At 44.1% G+C, this 20,726-nt stretch overlaps 1 protein-coding gene across 1 annotated transcript in view; it reads left to right on the forward strand.

Moving 5' to 3' along the window:
• The window catches only part of ppfibp2b (PPFIA binding protein 2b), a 65,970-nt gene extending 47,642 nt beyond the window's left edge, over positions 1 to 18,328 (forward strand). Inside the window, exons 16-25 of the mRNA XM_080002354.1 lie at positions 414 to 582; positions 6,257 to 6,392; positions 7,121 to 7,240; positions 8,022 to 8,172; positions 9,264 to 9,381; positions 9,471 to 9,559; positions 10,217 to 10,339; positions 14,108 to 14,233; positions 15,550 to 15,738; positions 16,942 to 18,328. Of these exons, the coding sequence (XP_079858480.1) occupies positions 414 to 582; positions 6,257 to 6,392; positions 7,121 to 7,240; positions 8,022 to 8,172; positions 9,264 to 9,381; positions 9,471 to 9,559; positions 10,217 to 10,339; positions 14,108 to 14,233; positions 15,550 to 15,738; positions 16,942 to 17,208 (1,488 nt within the window). The 3' untranslated portion in view covers positions 17,209 to 18,328. The remainder of the gene's footprint in view (positions 1 to 413; positions 583 to 6,256; positions 6,393 to 7,120; positions 7,241 to 8,021; positions 8,173 to 9,263; positions 9,382 to 9,470; positions 9,560 to 10,216; positions 10,340 to 14,107; positions 14,234 to 15,549; positions 15,739 to 16,941) is intronic.
• Positions 18,329 to 20,726: the final 2,398 nt, after the last annotated feature.

Genomic DNA, 20,726 nt, shown 5'->3' on the forward strand with positions numbered 1-20,726 from the left:
GCCTTTAGAACGACTTGTTTTCTTGTTACATTGCTAGGGTAAATTGTGGAGGAAAGCGACAGGTACTACAGATGGGATAATGTGCAGCCAGCTCACCATTATCGTAAAATAATCCCCGACAGGGTGATGAGGACACCAACGTGAAGCCCATATTACTGTTATTAATGTTAAATTTGACATATCCACATTTATCTCTTCAAGTCTTCCATTGTAGTTCTCATGTAGCATCACAAGACGGCGCGACTAGCTAGTGTTAACATTCATAATTAACAGCCATAATTAACAAACGGCGGTCGTTCTTCACAAATAACTGGCCCAATGATTACCACTATTGATGAATCAGAATCAAGTTTTCAACAGAGCCATGTGATGAAGCTGAATACTACGTAATATTTGCTGTCTTCATCTTTCAGCACCGCCACATGGAGCTGAACAAATACCAGACCCTGCCAGGGAAGCTGAACAGAGATGGCGACCTCAAGGCCGAGCTCAACGGGGGCCCGGAGGGAGAGCGGGACCGGGACTGCTCCCCACCGGGGAGCCTCTTCCCCGACCAGAGCCTCCACAAGGACTATACCCCCAGTGAGTTCCAGGGTCACTGACTAGACTGGGAAGAGCTTTCTGGAATAGACAGATACAGTAGATACATAGATAACCCAATGTGACTACACCAACTTATTAAAGGCTTTGCTGACAAAGACTGGGATATACAGTGTTTGTCGGTTCAGCTACTTAGGACAAATGTAGATATTAAGCCTCTTGGGACCAAAGCGTCAATAAATGACGTAACGTAATGTAATGTTGTCTAGACGTTCACATGTAACCTTACCAGTGGGTTCCCATCAACACCTTGAGGCCAGAACCAACTGAGGTCCACTTAGGTCACAGGTAAGGGAATGGGGTGAAATGCACAAACCTCAATCAATTGTTGTTGTAGAACCTAGTTTATTGGGATCAATGGTCATTGAGGAGACTCTTTGGAAATCTTTGGTTGAACAAAACATGACAGTATATGCATGAAAACATTCTTTAATAGATGTGAGTATATAATTTTAACTTCGCCAGAAACAAGGGGTTAGGGTTAGGGTCAGCAATGAGAACATATTTCATGATTGAATCACAATATGATGCATAAACATTAACAGGAAGCCATGTTTGACAATAGACAACTACTATTATTCGGTCGTGCCGTTGTAAGTGTGGAAGATATAAAAAAGCTGCTTTGGTTTACTGGTAAGTTCAGATAAGTGAGATACAGACAAAAATGTAATTTCTATTTGGTGTCATTTGGAAATGTCATATTACTTCTACTAACTAACAGTGTTCTGTTAGGATTAATGTGGAAAAAACATGGCATAAACTGTGGAGGATTGACTAAACTCTCACTACTAACATTGACCCTGTTGCTTAGCTTTTATGCCCTCTCTCCCTGTCTTCTTTTTCTTCTTCTTGTCCTCCTCTCTCTGCTTTCGCCGCCACCTTTCCCTCTCTCTCTGTCTCTCTGTCTCTCTCTCTCTCTCTCTCTCTCTCTCTCTCTCTCTCTCTCTCTCTCTCCCTCTCCCTCTCTCTCTTGCTCGCCGAAGTTCGCTACAGGAGTGCCAGTGCTCCGGCTTTAGGTACCGTATGTTCTTAATGAAATACACTCAAACATATTTGGAAATAAGATGCTTAGGGCGTTGTGATTTTGACGAGGGGTGAAGCAAATAATCCAACACTCGATTAGTCGCTCGGCAGAAAATCGATTGAATCTTTTAATGCTTGTTTTTGTGCCATATTATGAAGAAAAAAAAGGTTTAAAGTTTGAGACGACGGGGTAAACATAATTCAATAAATCTGCAAAGGTTCAGATCTTGTGATGAAAAATGACGATGGAAGACTAGAAGACTAAACTCTGAGTGAGGACCCCCCTTCCCCCAAAAAAATAAAAAGCTGTCAAAGCTGACAAAAACTTACAAACTGTTAGTTACATCTAGATGCTTCCAGATGCCAACACCTTCAGTCACCTTCTTTTGACTGAAGCTGTAGCTTTCGGCAAGGAGAAGATGTCATCAGGTGGTGACCAACCCTCAATCTGACGTTTCGACCCTTAACCACAACATCCTCGGGTTGGCGGGTCGGCAGTGGTGGCCAAATCACTACCCATCTTCTCCTAGCTTCCAGCTAAACTCCTCTCGCCTATTCCAGAGCCAGCAAGAGGCTCTTTCTGCTGCCTCCCCAAACCTGCGAGCTGCAGTCTTCCTCTCCCTTCCCTTGCTATTCCGAGGGCTGTGAGCATCTTCCACACAGACTGTGCAGGGAACCCCTGCAGCCAACCACTACTGGAAATAGCCAGGCCTGCCATCCTTTATCCCTGCACTCTTGGACCAGGTCCTGGTATTTGGTGTTCCTCCTCGCTCAGACTGCTTCGCAACCGTCTTCCGACGGGACCGTCAGCTCAATCGGGATGATCTTTTTTGCCTCCTCTGACCATATGACCATGTCTGGTATCAGGGTTGTTTGGACGACCTGGGGAAAGTGTAGCTTCTTCCCCACATCTACCCTCATCTCCCATGATGGAGCTGCCTGCAGGAGGCTCGTCCTGGTCTTCTTGGAGGCCAGTGGATTCTCTCCCGCTCTGATGAACTGAATGGAGGGGGCCGGTTTCCCGTGGGTCCGACGTTTTTCCGTCCTGTTCCAAGATGTCAGCCAATGCTCTGAGGACCTTGTCATGGCGCCATCTGTATCTCCCCTGGCAAAGTGCAGTCTTTCACCCCGCCAGTATGTGCGCCATTGTGCCTCTCTCACCATAAAACTTGCACAGGGGGCCCTCCCTCAACCCCCACCTGTGCAGGTTTGTCGGTGTTTGGAGAGTGTCATACACTGACCGGAGCAGGAAAGAAATACGGAAAGGCTCCAGGCTCCACAGTTCAGGCATTGAGATCTTCCGCTTTGGCAGGTCCCTCTTGGTCCAGGCTCCTTGTGATCCAAGATCCACGGCTCTTGACCTTCGCCTTTCCTCCTCCTGGTGCCTAACCTCGGCTTGGATAAGTTTTCTCCTTTGCCTTGGGTCCACTCTCTCCCATCGCTGGAAATGGGTGGTTCCGAGTCATTGCCTTCCAGTGCAAGGGTTTCCAATGACGTCCTTCAACTTCAGCATGCTCTCTGCTTGTGCTCCACACCCTCCACAAAAGTTTCCATAACCTGCGGAGTAGTATTGGGCATCTCTTATATACTTTATAAGGTATACCACTTGGTCGTGGGGCAGATGCTGATCGGGCTTTCCGTATGTCTTGGACTTCTCTCCATGTTGGCTCACGAGTGTCAAGCTCTTCATCCCGAGGTTCAGTTCTGCCAACTTTCGGATGTGCACTTAGAGCCTGGCCCCCGAGAGTGTCGCCGTGGCTCTCTTTGAGGAAGTCCTCCACTGCTTCCTTAGTGCTGGTCAGCCTCCCTGATCTTGCTTCACCCTACAGATCTTTGTTGAACCTGAATGGGTCCATGATGAATTGGGCTCGCTTGACCTTGACCTTCCTCAGTTTCCGGGACCTTTCGGCCGTTCTCAGAGTGCGCAGTTGCTCTTGAAGTCCACTGGTCAGATCTTTTATGCCCTCCCTTTCGTTAGCACTTGCTCTTTTGTACTGGTTGTTGAGAGTCTTGATTTCTCTTCTCAGACACAAGATTTCTCTCTCCCTCCTGTTGAGCTGTTTTCCCGGTGTTACGATGGTGCCCTTCTTCTCCACTGCACCAAAGCATTCCCTGGCCAGATTGAAGACGATTGCTGTCCTGCCGTCCATTTTCCTTTCGGCTGTTCCTGCTAGTGTGGTCTCTAGAATTCCGTCGAGGTCTTGGTCTAGTTGGTTCCATGCTGTGCTGTCATTCGCTGGGGGCCATTTCACTTTATCCCTCACAGGTTGGGTCCTTGAGATGGTATTAGGAGAGTCCTTCCTGTGGCTTTGGGGTGAAACAGGTGCCGAGAGGTCTCCTGTACTGTGGGGTGCTTCTTGACTGGAGTCCTCCTGCGTAAATATTAGTATTAGAGTATTTATTTATTTTCACAAAATATATTTTGAACTAGATTCTGAAGTTAAATATAAAAATATTTTTGGAAGATAAAAATATTAAAAGATGTAAAACAATTATATAAAATAATATTTTTGCCATGCGATTCCTTCCAAAGACCCATAGAGGGCTATGGACACCATGATTGGAATGCCCCTGGATTAATCGATTCTAAAAACAGACAGTTTATTGCAGCCCTAGATTCAGCAGATTGTAGAATTGTACAGTTGTATTTTTTAACCCATAACCCACCTCAAACATCCGTCGTGACTATTGAAAATAAAAACTGCAAACTGTATTTCAGAGGTCTGGACAGTAAATGACTCAGGGGTTAAAGAAGTATTTTTTATAAAAGGGAGCCAACCGGGATAATACCTTGCTTTGCCACATTGGCGTTCTCTTTCACACGCAAACGCACACAGGTTAAGGGATATTCACACCTCAACTGGTTTAGACCCCCCCCTCTCCCCTTGTAAAAAACAAGAGAAAGCAACGTGGTATCTCCCCTCTCTCACACCCTTTCTCACGCTGGACTAGTACAGCCCTTAAAAGAGGCAGAGTGTGCTATTTAAGTAATCAAATACATTTTTATACCACTTTCCTAACCGCAAATCACAGCTCAACGGTGAAAACATAATTCCAGTTTTTCCCCGACACTGATGAAACTCCAGCTCGAAACTTCACATTTTGGTGCCTCTTTTTGATCATTGGTACATGAATGAAACATGGCATCATACCAAAAGTTTTTCAAGATAACAAAGCTTCTGATCCCTGCTTGCGCCTCTTGCTTTATTTTGCTTTCGCCCCAACTCTCCACCTCAGGATCGCCTGGGAAACACGACTTCTATGATGTTGGTGGGTAGTACACCCCAACCCCGAATGAGCTCTTAACGTCACTTAAGGCCAAAGCACACTTCTCCATTGTAGAGACTGTTTAGAGGCTGTTTATCAAACTAAAATTGACCAAAAATGGACCAGATGAAGAGTCATTGAGGAAAGACCGATTTGCAGTCAGCAGTGGTGTAAATTTTGGTTGAACATTGGGGGGGGACGCATCTTAGCTCGGGGTCTGGTGGTCCTCCTCCAAAAAAATACACATTTCCTGCATTCTGGTCAATTTTTATTCACCAATTCGCGCCTTTTCTGCATCAATTTACGGTGGAAATGTCTTTATGTAAAGGAAATCTTCTTTCAAAATAACACTACAATGCGTGCCTGCCTGCACCGCACACATCACGAACGACAGCGTGCACACACAGCCCCACTGACATGTTGTGATCGCTTTCATTTTGTAACCCGCTTCGACTAATGAGCATCAGTGGCAGGTAGGCCACCTACTGTAAATTATTAACAGCTAGAATGTTTAGAAAAATTTGCACGGAGGCCTATCAGTTCATCAAGTACTCACTATTATTTGTAGGGCACTTGGCGAGCCTTGCGCTCTTCAAATCATCCACAATGTGCCCTATGTCCAACTTCTTCACCCGGTCATGTTCAATTGATAACATGGCCAATCCAGCCACTCTTTCCTGACCCATTTTGCTCCTCAGATAATTTTTGATTATTTTTAGTTTGGAGAATGAGCGCTTAGCAGTGGCGACGGTTATGGAAGAGTCAGGAACTTTTGACAAGTGATGGATGATGACGTACAGATTTTTTGGTGGTTGAGGTAGCAGCATGTATTACCCGGCATACATTTGGAGGCGATTTACTCATACATTCATACATTCATACTCACTCATACTTCACATTGTAACGTGTAGGGATGCCCTACCTTGATCACATCATCATTTAGTTGACGCATGCGGCCCAAAATACCTTTTGACAGACAGCAACCCCAACCGAGAACATCTGCTGCCCACTTTTACCCAGAAAACCAAGGCAAGACAAGGCATACCTTTGCAGACACCTTTACGGACATCTACAGAGTGTAAAGTGTGTTTTGGCCTTTGTGGTCCTTTGGACCCCTTTTCAGAAAGTATGTTTTACTTAAAATGAAAGGATGCACATAACCAAGCTCCTGCATCATTTCTTAATAAGTCACAGTAACTGCTCTCAAATGTCTGTTTTTCCACTACATAATGCTCAAGGTAGTTATTAAGATATCATTTTAAATACCACCTTTTTTGGCTGGCAGGCACTTTGAAATAATATTAATAAATTAGAATCTGTTTTTTCTCTGAACTATCTAAACCCATTGGTCTCTCTCACCTCGCAGGTCATTCAGAGTGCCTGGATGAGTCTGTTCTGTCCGACCAGTCTCCTCTCTCCTCTGGAGTGGACTCTGGACAGCAGTCTCCCGTCTCTCCGGAACACAGGAAGAGCCACCGGGGCATAAAGAAGCTGTGGGGAAAGTGAGTTTATCGACCTACTGCCCTACCTACCTGCCGATCTATCTACCTAACTCCGTACCTTCCTAGCTAGCTACAGACCTATTGACGACCTGCCTCCTGCCTACCTACCAACCAACCATCCATCCTACAGACCTACCAACCACCTACTTATCTCCCTACCGACCAACTTACATACCTGCCTCTCTACCTTCTTCCCTACCTACCAACGTATAAACCGATCTACCTCCATATCTAGCCACGACCTGCCTATCTACCTACTAATATAAAATCAACAGCAAATGCATTTTTGCATCTTATTACAAAAAATTAAGCTTCGACCAAAATCCAGCAAGCATTCAAATGAAATGACCAGTTGGTCTTTGAAATCCACGTAATCTATCTAATCTGAGAATTGTTGGTATTTCAACTGGCAATAAATATTACAGTACTTACTACCTAAAAGTATTGTGTTTTCTGATTCTAAATATAGTAGAAATACATTTTCGGGCGTGGTGATTGGACGATTCGAAACCCAACGCTCTTTGGTATTCTATGTTGAATTCTATGTTGAGTTCAATTCTCCTTGATACATTTTTATTTTTATTTTCAAGCTTTGGATATACCCAAACTACCACAATGCTGCCAATAGAAAAAAATAATGTGATTTTTTTTTTTTTTTTTTTACTTCTCATATTTAGCTACAACCAAAGCTTACATTATTCAGACTCATCTGCTGTATTTTCATTTAGGATCCGTCGCAGTCAGTCAGGCAGTCCTGTGCAGGTGGACGACCCCGAGCTGGGGGAGTTTAGGAGGGGGGGCTTCAGAGCCACAGCAGGACCACGCCTTGCCAGAGCAGGGAACACCCGGTAGATAACTGCATCACACACACAACGCACCTATACAAATCTGTGACATGAAGACTTTTCCATAGAAGGTTTCATATCCTTTCCCGCTAAATGGTATTATTTCCTGCATGTGTACTATCCAGTACACCAGCTCTCAGAATCAGCAAATCCAAAGGATCTGATAGTTATGCGTCATTGTGATGGGTTTGTTTTGGCTGGTAAGGATTAATATAAATTAAAAGTTAATATTTTACCACATCAATTGATCACATGCAGCTTTAAAGTTGTGAAGGTTTGACTCTTTTTTTAGATTCGGATCCTGACAAGTCAATCAGTAATAAGAGACGTTCAATTTTCCAATTCTTAGTTTGTTTTAATCAGTTGATGTGAATGCACTGTGAGCGGGGGAGGACTTCCTCTGAACGATGAACGAGAGTCAGAGGAGTTTGTTTGGCTCAGAGTTGCGAATGGAATTCTCACAGGAATCATTTAATTCTATGAAAATGTTTTTCTTTGGTGGAATGAAAGAGTAAATTAGTCGCATTCAGGCACATATGAATTATGCCAAATGCCTTGGCCTTTTTTTTTGTCTTGGACATTCATTTCAGTGAAACTTCACTCTTGAAGGAGTGACTCGAGACTCGCGAGGCACTTAAAAGATTTGTTCGGTAGGAACGAATCGCTCACGACACTGACTCGCATCACTACTTTAAATCTGCTGCAGTCAGATGTGATACGAAGGTCCTTGAGACATAGAGGCCTACATTTTGTGTTTAATCTGAACTGTTTTTCTCCCCACCAGGGACTTGAAAACACCCTTTTCCAAGTGGACGTCGGAGCAGGTGTGTGATTGGCTGGAGGAGATCGGCCTCGGCCAGTACGGGATCCTCGCTCGTCACTGGGTGACCAGCGGCCAAACGCTGGTGTCAGCCAGCTCGCAGGAGCTAGAGAAGGTACACACGTGCACACACACATGCACGCACACACACACACAGACACACACACACACACACACACACACACACACACACTCTCCAGGTCCATTAAGGTTTACCTGACAAAAGGGATCTATCATTGGGGCCGTCAAATAATTTGCCGTGTTCTGGCTGTCACATCCCTGCTCCGGTGTGTCTGTCCAATTAGCGCTCAGCAACGCCTGTCTCTCCGTGTCAACCTGTGCGTTAGCTTTGCCCGTCAGTTCCCCCCCACCCCACCCCACCAATCTCCACTTCCTGTCTCATCGTGGTGAATCTAAGCACGCTGCTTGTAGTTTTTATTTTATGCACTACCTGTGAGTGGCAGCAAGGTATTTAAAAGATTTCTGTTTTTGCCAGGGTCCTTTCCATGTTATATTACAATGATGATGAATGATTTAGTTGATGATTCCATTTTAGTTGTGATTATTTTGGTATTATGACCGTGGTATGGGGGTGGTGATTTAAGCATTGAACCTGTCTTTTGGTCTAGTTAATTGGGCCCGGGTTTAGGGATAGCTCTCTGCCTGTTGCTCGTCAGAGCACAGGTTAAATCACCCATCCCCACACACACATGAGATAAGCCCTTGTCATGACGTTTCCATCTGCTCTGGGCTTGTTTCATCTTGCCCACTGTCTTCAATAAACTGGTACATTTCAACACCATTGCCTGTGTCGTTGTGTCAGAGGGCCCTAAAAAAGCCACTCGGGTGGTATGTGGCAGGCGGAACTGCCACAATGACGAATCTGCAATACTAGAAGATTTCTATAAAAATACACCTATTCCGTTAAGATGAGTCTTTGGTTCCTAATGAAATTTACTTCCTTCCAGATGTTGAATGGTGTAACAGGGTTGAAGGTTCACCATGTAAACGCCAGTTATCACAGCTCGATGGATAATAAATGCCTATTCTATTGCCTTGTACGAGTCAAGATTCCATTTTCACAAAGAATTCATTCACCATTCAGGGTTGATACGTAAATCTCTTGTCTAAGGTAATGAAGCCACTTTTCTCTCTCAAAAACAAACTGGAAAATGATTTGATGACCCTTATCCTCTGTCCATCCAGGAGATGGGACTGAAGAACCCCCTCCACAGGAAGAAGCTCCAGTTAGCTGTCAAGACATTCAACAGCAAGCACAGCAACAAGTCGGCGTCCACAGAACTGGACCACATCTGGGTCACACGTAAGTATTTTGGCGGCCATGTTAAAAGGCACACATACGCTAGGTTCCATCTGAACCTTAATGAATGGCGACTCTGTCTTCTTGACAAGGTTGGCTGGACGACATCGGCCTGCCGCAGTACAAAGACCAGTTCAGTGAGGGCAGGGTGGACGGGCAGATGCTGCAGTACCTAACGGTGGTGAGATCCCCACACACTATGTGGCCGGTTGAATGTTTTTTTTTTTTTAGTATGAGTAGATATCCATTTTGCTGGTATTTACAGGGATTATGGTGATGACATTTTCAAACCTTGAGGTGGCGACCCCTCATGGGGTCACTTGATAATCACACAGTTGCGTGACATTTCTAAGACTGATGCATTTATGTTTGATTGATATGTTTCTTCAAAAAAGTAATTGTTCAATAGGTTTGAAACATATCAGAATTTCTATACAATCCATTTGGAGCTCCCTCTATGCTCTATGCTCTATGATATCCCAAAAGTTGCTGATGAGATGAGTTAAATTCACATGAAACAGTTGCTAAAATGCTTGAAAAGTGAATTGTAACACATAACATTTGTGGCAGTGGTTCAAAATGAATAATGAAAGGAAAAAAAATATGAACATTTGGTCTCACTCTCTAATTGCTATTATATCAAGCATTTTGAGACCTGGAAAGGCAATGAAGGCCAAAAAAGGTTGACAAGAACACCTGACAAAGTTTCAGCCTAGTCCCAGTTAAGGAGAGTCTTGATGCAAACCTTAGATGACAACTTAAGGCTATAGAAATCCAGTGTTTTTGTCTTGTTTTTCGACTTATATGTACATTTATATGTATATATTTCCTTCCACAGAAAGACCTGCTGTTCCTCAAAGTCTCCAGCCAGCTGCACCACCTCAGCATCAAGTGTGCCATCCACGTCCTCCACGTCAACAAGTTCCACCCCGGCTGCCTCAAACGCAGGCCCAGCACTGAGGTGTGTGTGTGTGTGTGTGTGTGTGTGTGTGTGTGTGTGTGTGTGTGTGTGTGTGTGTGTGTGTGTGTGTGTGTGTGTGTGTGTGTGTGTGTGTGTGTGTGTGTGTGTGTGTGTGTGTGCTCCAAAATGTCGTGGCCGGGGTAGTGTGCTTAAGTGTGGGTACACGTGGTCCACTGGTGCGCCGGGTGTGGTGGTGGCCGGGGCACTGTGCTTAAGTGTGGGTCCACAGGCTCGGCTGGTGCGCGGGTGTGGTGGAGCTCCAGAGAGATGGTGGTGGCCGGGTGTGCTTAAGTGTCAGTATAGGAGTCTAGTCTCACTGCCCTCTCTTGGCTGGTGGCAGAATCATTTTAACAAGATTCAAGAGGTTTATTCGTCACATACATAAACATACTTTCATACATATATGCAGTGAAATGTAATGCAACACACCCGGTGATTACACACAACATTTCCCAGACTGAACACAGTAGCTAGATAAGAAAATTTCTTTCTACTAGAGCAACTAACTGATTCCTATAACGTAATACAGTAATTTGAATACTTATAGAATAAAATAAAAATATATAGATTCAAATAAAATAAAATAAAATAAAATAGAACAGATAAAGGGAATAGGCTTACGTATATGGAACGGACTTATGTATATGGGATAGGCAATTATGCAAATACAGATATGTGCATTAAAGTGGCATGTGAATAAAGTGAGGTAGTGTTTGTGGGATAATACAGCACAGTATACAACAGTACGGCGCAGCAATAACACCGAACAACCCAGAACAGTGACACAGTATGCGGTACAGTATGCTACATACAGTACAGAAGGTAGTGGAGCCTATGTGTGTGTCTCAGTGAGGACCCCTGGTGAGGTCAGCATTGACAGTTCTTATTGCTTGCGGGAAAAAACTCCGTCTCAGTCTCTGTTCTCGCTGTGTGACTGCGGAAGCGCTTGCCCGACCGCAGCAGCTGGAACAGTCCGTTGTTGGGGTGGTGAGGATCCTTCATGATCCTGCGGGCTCTACTACTAAGTCCTGCAGGGGGGGAGGGTAGTTCCAGTGGTACGTTCAGCTGAACACACCACCCTCTGCAGGGCTCGCCTGTCCTGAGCAGTACAGTTCCCAAACCAGGCAGTGATGTTGCCTGTCAGGATGCTCTCCACCGCTCCACAGTAGAAGGACTTGATTCTTCACCGAGACCCGAAATTTCCTCAGCTGCCTGAGGTGGTAAAGACGCTGTCCCGCCTTTCTCACCAGAGTGTCTGTTTGTAAAGTCCATGTTAAATCCTCTGTGATGTGGACTCCCAGGAACTTGAAGCTGCTCACCCTGTCAACAGAAGTCCCATTAATCACCAAGGGCGCGGGCATCCCGGTTGTAATCCTCGCCTAATGTCCACAATCAGTTCCTTAGTTTTGCTGACGTTCAGGTGAAGGCTGTTGTCCTGGCACCAGAGTGACAGGTCAACCACCTCCTCGCGGTAGGCCTCCTCATCACAGTCGGTGATCAGGCCCACAACAACGGTGTCGTCAGCAAACTTGATGATGGTGTTGGAGCTGGACCTGGCCATACAGTCGTGTGTGTGTACAGGGAGTACAGTAGGGGGCTGAGGACGCAGCCCTGGGGGGATCCTGTGTTCAGGGTGAGGGAGCTGGACATGTGCTTCCCCACCCTAACCACTTGGGGCCAGGCTGTGAGGAAGTCCAGGATCCAGGCACACAGCGGAGTATTCAGTCCAAGCTCCTTCAGCTTGACAGCCAGTCCGGAGGGGACTATGGTATTGAAATCTGAACTGTAATCGATGAACAGCATTCTCACATAGGCCCCGTTCCGGCCATCCAGGCGCGTGAGTGTGGTGTGCAGTACCTGGGTGACAGCGTCATCCGTGGATCTATTCTGCCGGTACGCAAACTGCCATGGGTCCAAGATCCAGGGCAGGGAGGCGCAGATATAATCCTTAATCAGCCTCTCGAAACACTTCATGACCACCGAGGTGAGGGCCACCGTACGGTAGTCATTCAGGTAGGCTGGAGAGGCGATCTTCGGGACAGGAACGACGGTGGACCTCTTGAAGCAGGACGGGACCACTGATTCAGCCAGGGAGATGTTGAATATTGTAGTGAACACTGGGGCTAGCTGGTTAGCACAGGTCTTTAGTACTCGCCCAGATATGCCATCTGGGCCCGCAGCTTTCCTGGTGTTCACCCGCATCAGAGCCTTCCTGATGTCATGCTCGGACACTGACAGTGCGCGCTGATCCCCAGCGGTGTAACTCCAATTAGCCAGCGAGCTAGCGGTGCTGTTGCCAGACTCAAACCGCGCATAAAAGGAGTTCAGTTCGTTGGCTAGTGAGGCATCCACACTCGTGGCTGGGTGCAAAGAACTTTTTTAAGGTTCGCTTTGTTATAGTCCCCAGTCACGACCACAGTCGCATCGGGATGTTTTTTTTTAAATCCACAGTCCATACAGGTCCGACAGTGCTGTGTCGGTGTCCGCTTGCGATGGGATATGAATGGCTGTAATGATGACCGTGCTGAATTCCCGAGGGAGATAAAAAGGACAGCATAAGATTGTCAGCTGTTCCAGGTTCGGCGAGCAGGAGCGGGAGAGAGATTTGGTGTTGTTGGGGTTACACCAGCAGTTGTTTACCATAAGGCAGACGCCTCCACCTTTGGATTTCCCTGACTCCCCCGATCTGTCGCCGCGGAACACGGAGAAGGACTCGGCTGGACGGACGGTTTCGTCTGGCACCAGTGGGTTCAACCTTGTTTCCGTCAGGCAGAGGACGCAAAAGTTCCTCGTGTCTCGTTGGAATTTAATCCTCGCTCGAAGTTCATCCATCTTGTTCTCCAGAGATTGAACGTTGGCAAGAAGGATGCTCGGCAGAGGTGGACTGTAAGGTTGCTTCCTCATTCTGACCCGAATGCCGCCTCTTTTACCACGGTGCTTCCTCCGTGGGCCCGCTGGTGGAAGAGCGGCTCCATTTTTGTTGTTGTTGTTGCTGCTGAACATGTTCGCGCGTAGAATTTCAGTCGGCCACTCTACTTCCACGGATAAAAAGTCCCAAAGTTGTTAGTTTAGGGAAGTTTTTATATCCACGAGTGCATCGCAGCCATAAGAGATAACTACTGATGCTTTTTTGGCGGACATTATGATTACAAAAACTGAAAAAATACTAAAATGTGCAAAAGTCGACCGGAGCGCCGGCGCAAGCGACCGCAAGGGGCAACAGCATCCATCTGTCTATCTATCCATCTATCTATAGGCAGAGCCTTCACTATTTTAGCCCTTTTCACAAGGAAAATAGGTAATTGTGTGTTTTGATGATCCATAAATCCTCTTTTGAAGCACTTTTTGGCCTATGTTTGTCCATTCTGTGTGCTTTTATACAAGGGCATGGATCCTGTGACTTCCCCAATAATCAAACTGTGCCAATTCAACCTCACTCCCCCTTTCCATAGCATATCATATCATGATGAATGAAAAAATGGTAACTGTTATAAGATAAGATAAAATAACACTTTATTAATCCACTATGCTAACTAGTAGGCAAACACTTCGCTAACTAGTGACTAGTGAGCGCAATATGTGCAGGTGGCAGTACAAGTTACAGTACTACAAATAAAAACAAGTTACAGTACAAATAAAGTACAAGTGGAGAAAAAAAACAAACATCCCTTTAATATTGATGAGAAAACATCGTTTCAAATCTCAAAATTCTCCCAGGAGGGTATTTTGTATCTTAAAAAACTGTGTTGTGTGTGTGTGGATTTTCAGAACCAGGCCTCTCCCACTGAAGTGGTGCAGTGGTCGAACCACCGCGTCATGGAATGGCTGCGATCTGTCGACCTGGCGGAGTACGCGCCCAACCTCAGGGGCAGCGGGGTGCACGGTGGACTCATAGTGGGTACACTCTAGCGCCCTCCTGCTGGATACTGTGCATGCTCAGATTGTTTATCTTCCGAGAAGTTACACTCACACAAGAGTCGAATAACCTTTTTTTCTACCACGGCACACCACTATCTTGTCTAGTGGTCGACCGATGGGTTTTTCCAATGGCAGATGGCGATATACTGTATAATGCCAATATAATACAATGCCAATATAAATGCCGATGTTCTTTTTTTTGCCTCTGATAAAATACAACAATTTAAGAATAATAACAAATGAGACACAAAATTGCTGAACTTAAATTAACATTTATTTATTTATTATTTTATGTTATTGTCTGCTTGTCTCCGCAGTGCACTTATTTAAAAAATTGTAATCAATTAAATAATTGTCCACAGGTGATCAAAAAACAAAACTTTGTAAAAAAAAATAATAATAATAAAGAATGAAAAAATTAATAATTATAAACGATAAAACATAATAATAAACTGTGTCATATTTTAATCTGGTCGGGAAATAGAGTCTCCCCATCAGAGAAGTGCAGGATTTAGTATTAGCAAGTGAAGTATTTACACAAAAACAAAATTTCTTTACTAAATTAAGTGTCATAGCAACGGAAAGCAACAGGGAGACTACGTGACACGGCACAGGACACGCAGCCTTTTTATTTGTAAGGGAACAGAACGGGACAGTCCCTTAACTCAATTGTGTTTAAAAATGTTGTTTTATACAAGTAGGAAACACATAAAAAAAATCTAAAATAAATTAATTTTGAAACTGTTTTAAAAATTCAGAATCAATATGTATGTAAAAATAGTTATCAGCCGACCGATTCATTGGTCGACCATTAATCCTGTCCTACTACAATTGTAAGAAACATCTATATATCTATATTATTATAGCCTATTATTATAGCCTACTTATAGTTAGTGATGAAAGACTCCAAAACTGTTCTTTCATAGTGAACAAATCTTTTAAATGAGTTGGGAGTCACTCCGACAAAAGATTAAATCTTCTTCTCACAAACTAATTACTAAAAATAATTACTGACGACTAAATTAAAGTTTAAAAAAAAAAAAGGCAGAGGTATCTGGAACAATTAATATTGAATGTGAGTGATTTACTGTCTGTGAGAATTATATTTACAACTCAGAGCCGAACCGACTCTTCTGACTCTCGTTTACCCTGCATTCAACCAACTGAATCAAATGAACAAACAGTGGAAAAATCAGTTGACTCTTTTTAGTGAGTGAATGGTCAAGAACCGAAACTCCATAAACGGTCAAACCTTTCATCACAGCGATTAAGTCTCCCTTCTCGCCTGGTAGATTCTGGAGCCGCGCTTCAACTCGGACACGCTGGCCATGCTGCTCAACATCCCACCGCAGAAGACGCTGCTGCGGCGCCACCTGGCCACCAACTTCAGCAGTCTGGTGGGGACGCAGGCCGAGCGGGAGAAGAGGGAGTACACGGAGGTGGTGGGCTACAGCCCCCTCAGCACCACCGCTAAAGTCAGGGTGAGAAACACACACACACACACACAAACACCTTCTGCTCTTGTGCTTTATCTACGCCTTAATCCATGGTGAACGCCCCCCAAGTGTTTTTTAACGTCTGTCTGAGGCCCAGATAGAAGAGAAGATCCCCATACCGTGAGCTCCTCTTCCCCCTCGTTCTCTTCTTCCTAGCTGAGATGTTAAACACTCCCGGTCTCAAACTTTCCAAGTCCCTCTACAGTGCAAAATAATATGTGTGTATAACAGTAATATAATTGTATAGTAGTATAATAGTATAATAATAGTATAATAGTAAATAATATTATGCGCTAAAACCACATTCACTGGCTTTTTTGGTTTTGTATGGTTTGTTATTGAACTGGAGAGTTTGTGCTTCATTTTTGGAAACCCTCAGCCTCATGTCCCATGGAAGGGGCATGAACTGTAGTTCTGACAGACAACTGCCAAAACGAATGAGGCGTAAGCCTTCGGGGCTAGTTCTGTCAGAAAACTTGATGGCGCCACAAGTTTCCACGCCCTCATGGGCAGGCCTATTTAAACAGCCAATTCCTGCTTTGCTGCCTGCTTGCTTGCTGCGTGTAGCTCTATCTGTTGGGCTTTACTCTTCTATCCAGTGGGGGGATTCAAGCTCATTAGTCTTATATTTCTAGCTCACTAAGTATGCCTATGTTTGCTGTACACCTCGCTGGGAGTGATGAGCAGCAGAGCCCAGACAGCAAACTCAAACAATGCTAAATAATAAAAATCATATTAAAGTAGATCTAAGAGTTGTCTGTCAGAACTTTGAGATAATCTTTATTTGGTATTAAGCTTTTCCCTCATGTCTCTGTTGACATCTCAACCAGGAGAGACACAAAATGTAATTTTGAAATAATTAATGACAACGACAATAAACGGTTCCCTCATGAGTGAAGGGATTGTTTATTATATAATTTGACAGTTGGTGACTAAATGGAAAAATTTACCAAACAGAATGAATGGAAGTGATATAGTGGTGCAAAAAAGTTTGCGATCCAAGATCTTTTAAGGTCTTCCTATGTTGTAGTACTTACAGTAGATGAAGATTTGATCACATCTTAGGACCAATTGATGCAGGAATTCAGACAAAGGGTTTGCAAACCTCCTAGCGCCGCTGTATATGACTGAACGACTGATAGAGGAAGTATTTCGGAAAGTTGTATTGAACTTATCCTGTCCCTGCAGCCAAAGAAGTTGGGCTTCTCCCACCTGACCCACCTACGGCGGCGGCGTCCCGATGACTCCACCAACTATATCTGTCCTCTGGAGTCTTCCCCTTCGCCCTCCCCACCGCAGGGCTCCTCGTCTTTCTCCTCCTCCTCCTCGCCAGCGCAGCCTGCCATCAACGGCACCCAGATGCGGGCTCCCTACGCCGGCTTCAGGGGCCTCAGCCCTATCCTGGACCGGGAGCCCGGCTGCTCCAGGGAGCAGGTGGGGCTCGACGACAGCTGAGCCACTCCGTCTCGGCGGCGACAACAAACCGCAAGGCCAGAACGGCAGCTCCGTGACAACTGCGCTGTCACGCCTTGACCCCCCCAAGCCAATTCCACCTCCTAGTAATACTACTACCAGCCCACCTCCTCCGCTTACAAACCCATTATGCCTCATCGAGCTCATGTTTTTTTAATTCCCAATCACCAACCACCAACCCTGTGCCTTGGTTCATGTCCTTCTTCATCCATTCCAACGACGACTGGGCAAGTTAGCCTGGACTTTACTACTTTAAAGTGACAATCCGTGTGATTATTTTGTTTAAAAAAAATTCGATATTTGATACTTTATTCAGCAGCCCCTTTATGAGAAACAGCCATTCAATGTGTTTGCGTTGTGCTTGTGCTCCTCTATACTGTGTTTTCTACTGTTGGAGGCGGGGCACACGCAAGAAGCGATCCACCCAAACCCAGCAGCCGATCTCATGAATTGCCACTTTGAAGCAACAGCTTCCTTTACACACTTCAAGTATTTGGATATCTCCCCAAATAACAAATAATAAATCATTCCTGTCCAACCTAGCCTCAATCCCACAAGCCTTCCACACCTCAAGCTTGTGACCGTGTTCAACCGCGAATGACAGAATATGGTGCATCCCCACCTCTATATCCGTGCTCATATTCCAGATTTGGACATTCCCATTTCTGTATTCTGCATGTGGATGAAGCCGATGTTTTAAATTGTTTGTTTGTGCACCACTGTATTATTATTATTATTATTATTATTATTATTTTAAACATGTGCGAGTCAGCCACAGAAATCGTTTTAAATGCGTTTTTCCTAAACCGCTTTGAACAAGGATGCCGTCGTTCTTTGTCAGACGGTTGACGAGATGAGCCCTGTGCAATATTTGCATCATGTTATAGAGGGATTTTATTTATATAATATTTATGTCGATTGCAATTGAACGGAAGACAGATTAATTGAAATGACTTGCCATGTTTGTTTGATGCTGACAACTTGGTAAATTTTTGTACTATAATTTTCATATTTGACTGTTATAGTATTTTTATAGTCAAGAAAATGCCGCTCCAGTCAACGGGTGCTATCTTGTGGTCATGTAAATGTGAACTGATCCTAACCATTTAATAAAATAAAATCTAAATCAGTTATTTTTCCCCCTTACTTAGTATATATATATATATATATATATATATATATATACACACACACATACACACACACACATACATATATACATGTATATACATTTACATATATACACATATATACATACACACGTACATACACACACACACACAGATTGTTATGCTATTTTGCAAATTGAAGCCCTATCTGACAGCATCAATTACCTTACTAAAAGTGGCCATTCCTTGTACTGGATCCCTCAGTTTCTCTAGATATCTATAACTATTTGACTTGTTGATCTCAGCCTGAAGCGCTTCTTAAGTCTTAAGTCACACGGTGAGGCTCATGAATCATAAATGAGCTTGGGCGTTGGTTAGCTCAAGAACATGCAAGCAAATAATATATAGGCAGTATAAAGACTTATTCTGGAGTCAATTTCTAGTATCACTATTTCAAAAGACACCCAGAACAATAATAGCTTATCTTTTACCGCTTTAGCCCTGACAAGAAATTAGCGATGAATGATTTGATTCCTGACGATTGACTCAGTTGGTTGGTCGTTGGTTTCAGCTGTTCGAACGCACGGTGAGCGAGGCAGGATTCCGAACAAGATGCGGAAGAGTCAGTTCGGCTCTGTTGGACGCAGAATTGTTGCCAAACACAACATCATTTATATGTCAAAATTATATATTTTGATGGAATGCAAAGTTCAAAATCAGTCACATTCCACATTAATTATGTCAAATGTCTTGGCCTCTTTCCCACATTCATTCAGTGATGATTGAAATTCAGATTCGTTACGAATGCCGTGTTCGGCCGTGACCTCAGAGTAGTTCAAAAGATTTGTTCATTACGAACGAATCGTGTGCGGATCGCCTCACATCGCTACAAGGACATCCTTCACAGCCATGAATAACCAGCTGGAGGAAGATTCTTTTATAAAATGAATTCATTCAGCAACTGATTCCAGCCCCTCACCACGCAGGCCTTCTAACCCTCTGCTTCGCTTCACCTCCTCCACCTCGAAGAGATGCAGAAGGAGATGAGGCGCTCAGACGGTCCTAGTCTGATGCTATTGGTCAACTACGCCATCAACAAATAGGCAGCTATCGGTTCCCTGGGATCAATCTGATCGATTTGTCTATCTCTTAACCGCACCTCAAGCTCCCGCGACCCAACACCGTGTTGAGACGGTTTTAGCTTCCTCAACCAGCCATCGAGCTTACTCACTTCATATTTGTATAGACTATTTTATCATAAACTAGACAGGAAATTACCATTTTGGAGATCAACATTAAAAAGGCGTGGTGATGTGTTGTTTATATTATTCTTCTTACAGTATGCTGGGTTGTATTTTAAAAGCTATTTTGGTCGATTTATTATTTATTTATTTTTTACCACGTGTGCAATGTGCTGTATGATAAAAAACAACTTGTATAATAAAGTGTTCCAACTGGCTCCTAAGCACATTAACAACTGCTGACACAGATGCAGATGACTTTCAGCTTAAAAAAAAAACAAAAAAAAACAAAACTTTGCAGACAGACGCTTGCGGCGACATATTTAAAGTCGACCCAACGGTAAACACCTCACTGTTAAATAAAATTAGAATAAAATATTAAAGGACTATGAAGACTTCCGAATCCTTGACATCGATCCTCAACAACTCTTTGGTTCTTCCGTGGATCTGGTTTGGTTTGTTTACCCATTAAAAGCTCCCCCCCAGGGCTTAGTCTGCTTCATACCTTTCTCATTTTACCAACTGGTAAGATGAGTCTCTTGTTGACTTACTTAAATTCATTTTTTTCCCCCCCTTTTACCACACCAGTGCTAACAAACTGGTCTGTGGAATTATCAAGTCAACCTCAAAACTCAGAGGTGTTGAGCCATTTATTTATTTATTTATTTTAACTACCGTCACACCTTCTGCTGGGATAAGCTGCCAGGCCTACACCCAACTGTGCATCTCCACCAGGGCAGGGCGTCTCGGGGAGAAGAAGAGGAGGAGGCCGGGCGAGAGTCCACCCACTGTCGCACACAGAGACCCCGGAACCGAGAACCATCCCGGTGAGGTTTTCACTCCTATTGTGTATTTTTTTCCTTTTGTTCTGGAGAGACACCGCATCGGCTGCTATTCGACAAAAAGACAATATCCGTGAGTAAAAGGTATGCTTTTGTTGCACTTACTTTTTGTTTAAAAATAGACTGTGCGAATCGCAAAAGTAATTGCGTCGTAACTTGCATCAAAATGATTCATTTAGGTGTAATGCAAAGTGTGAATCGGTCACATTGAACATGAATTATGCTTCTTTTCCACATTTATTTAGTAATGAATTGAGTGAAACGACATTGAGACGAACACATTACTGGTTTTCCACAGTGATTCGAGT

Source organism: Zeus faber, assembly GCF_960531495.2.
Source record: "Zeus faber genome assembly, chromosome: 6".
NCBI lineage: Eukaryota > Metazoa > Chordata > Actinopteri > Zeiformes > Zeidae > Zeus > Zeus faber.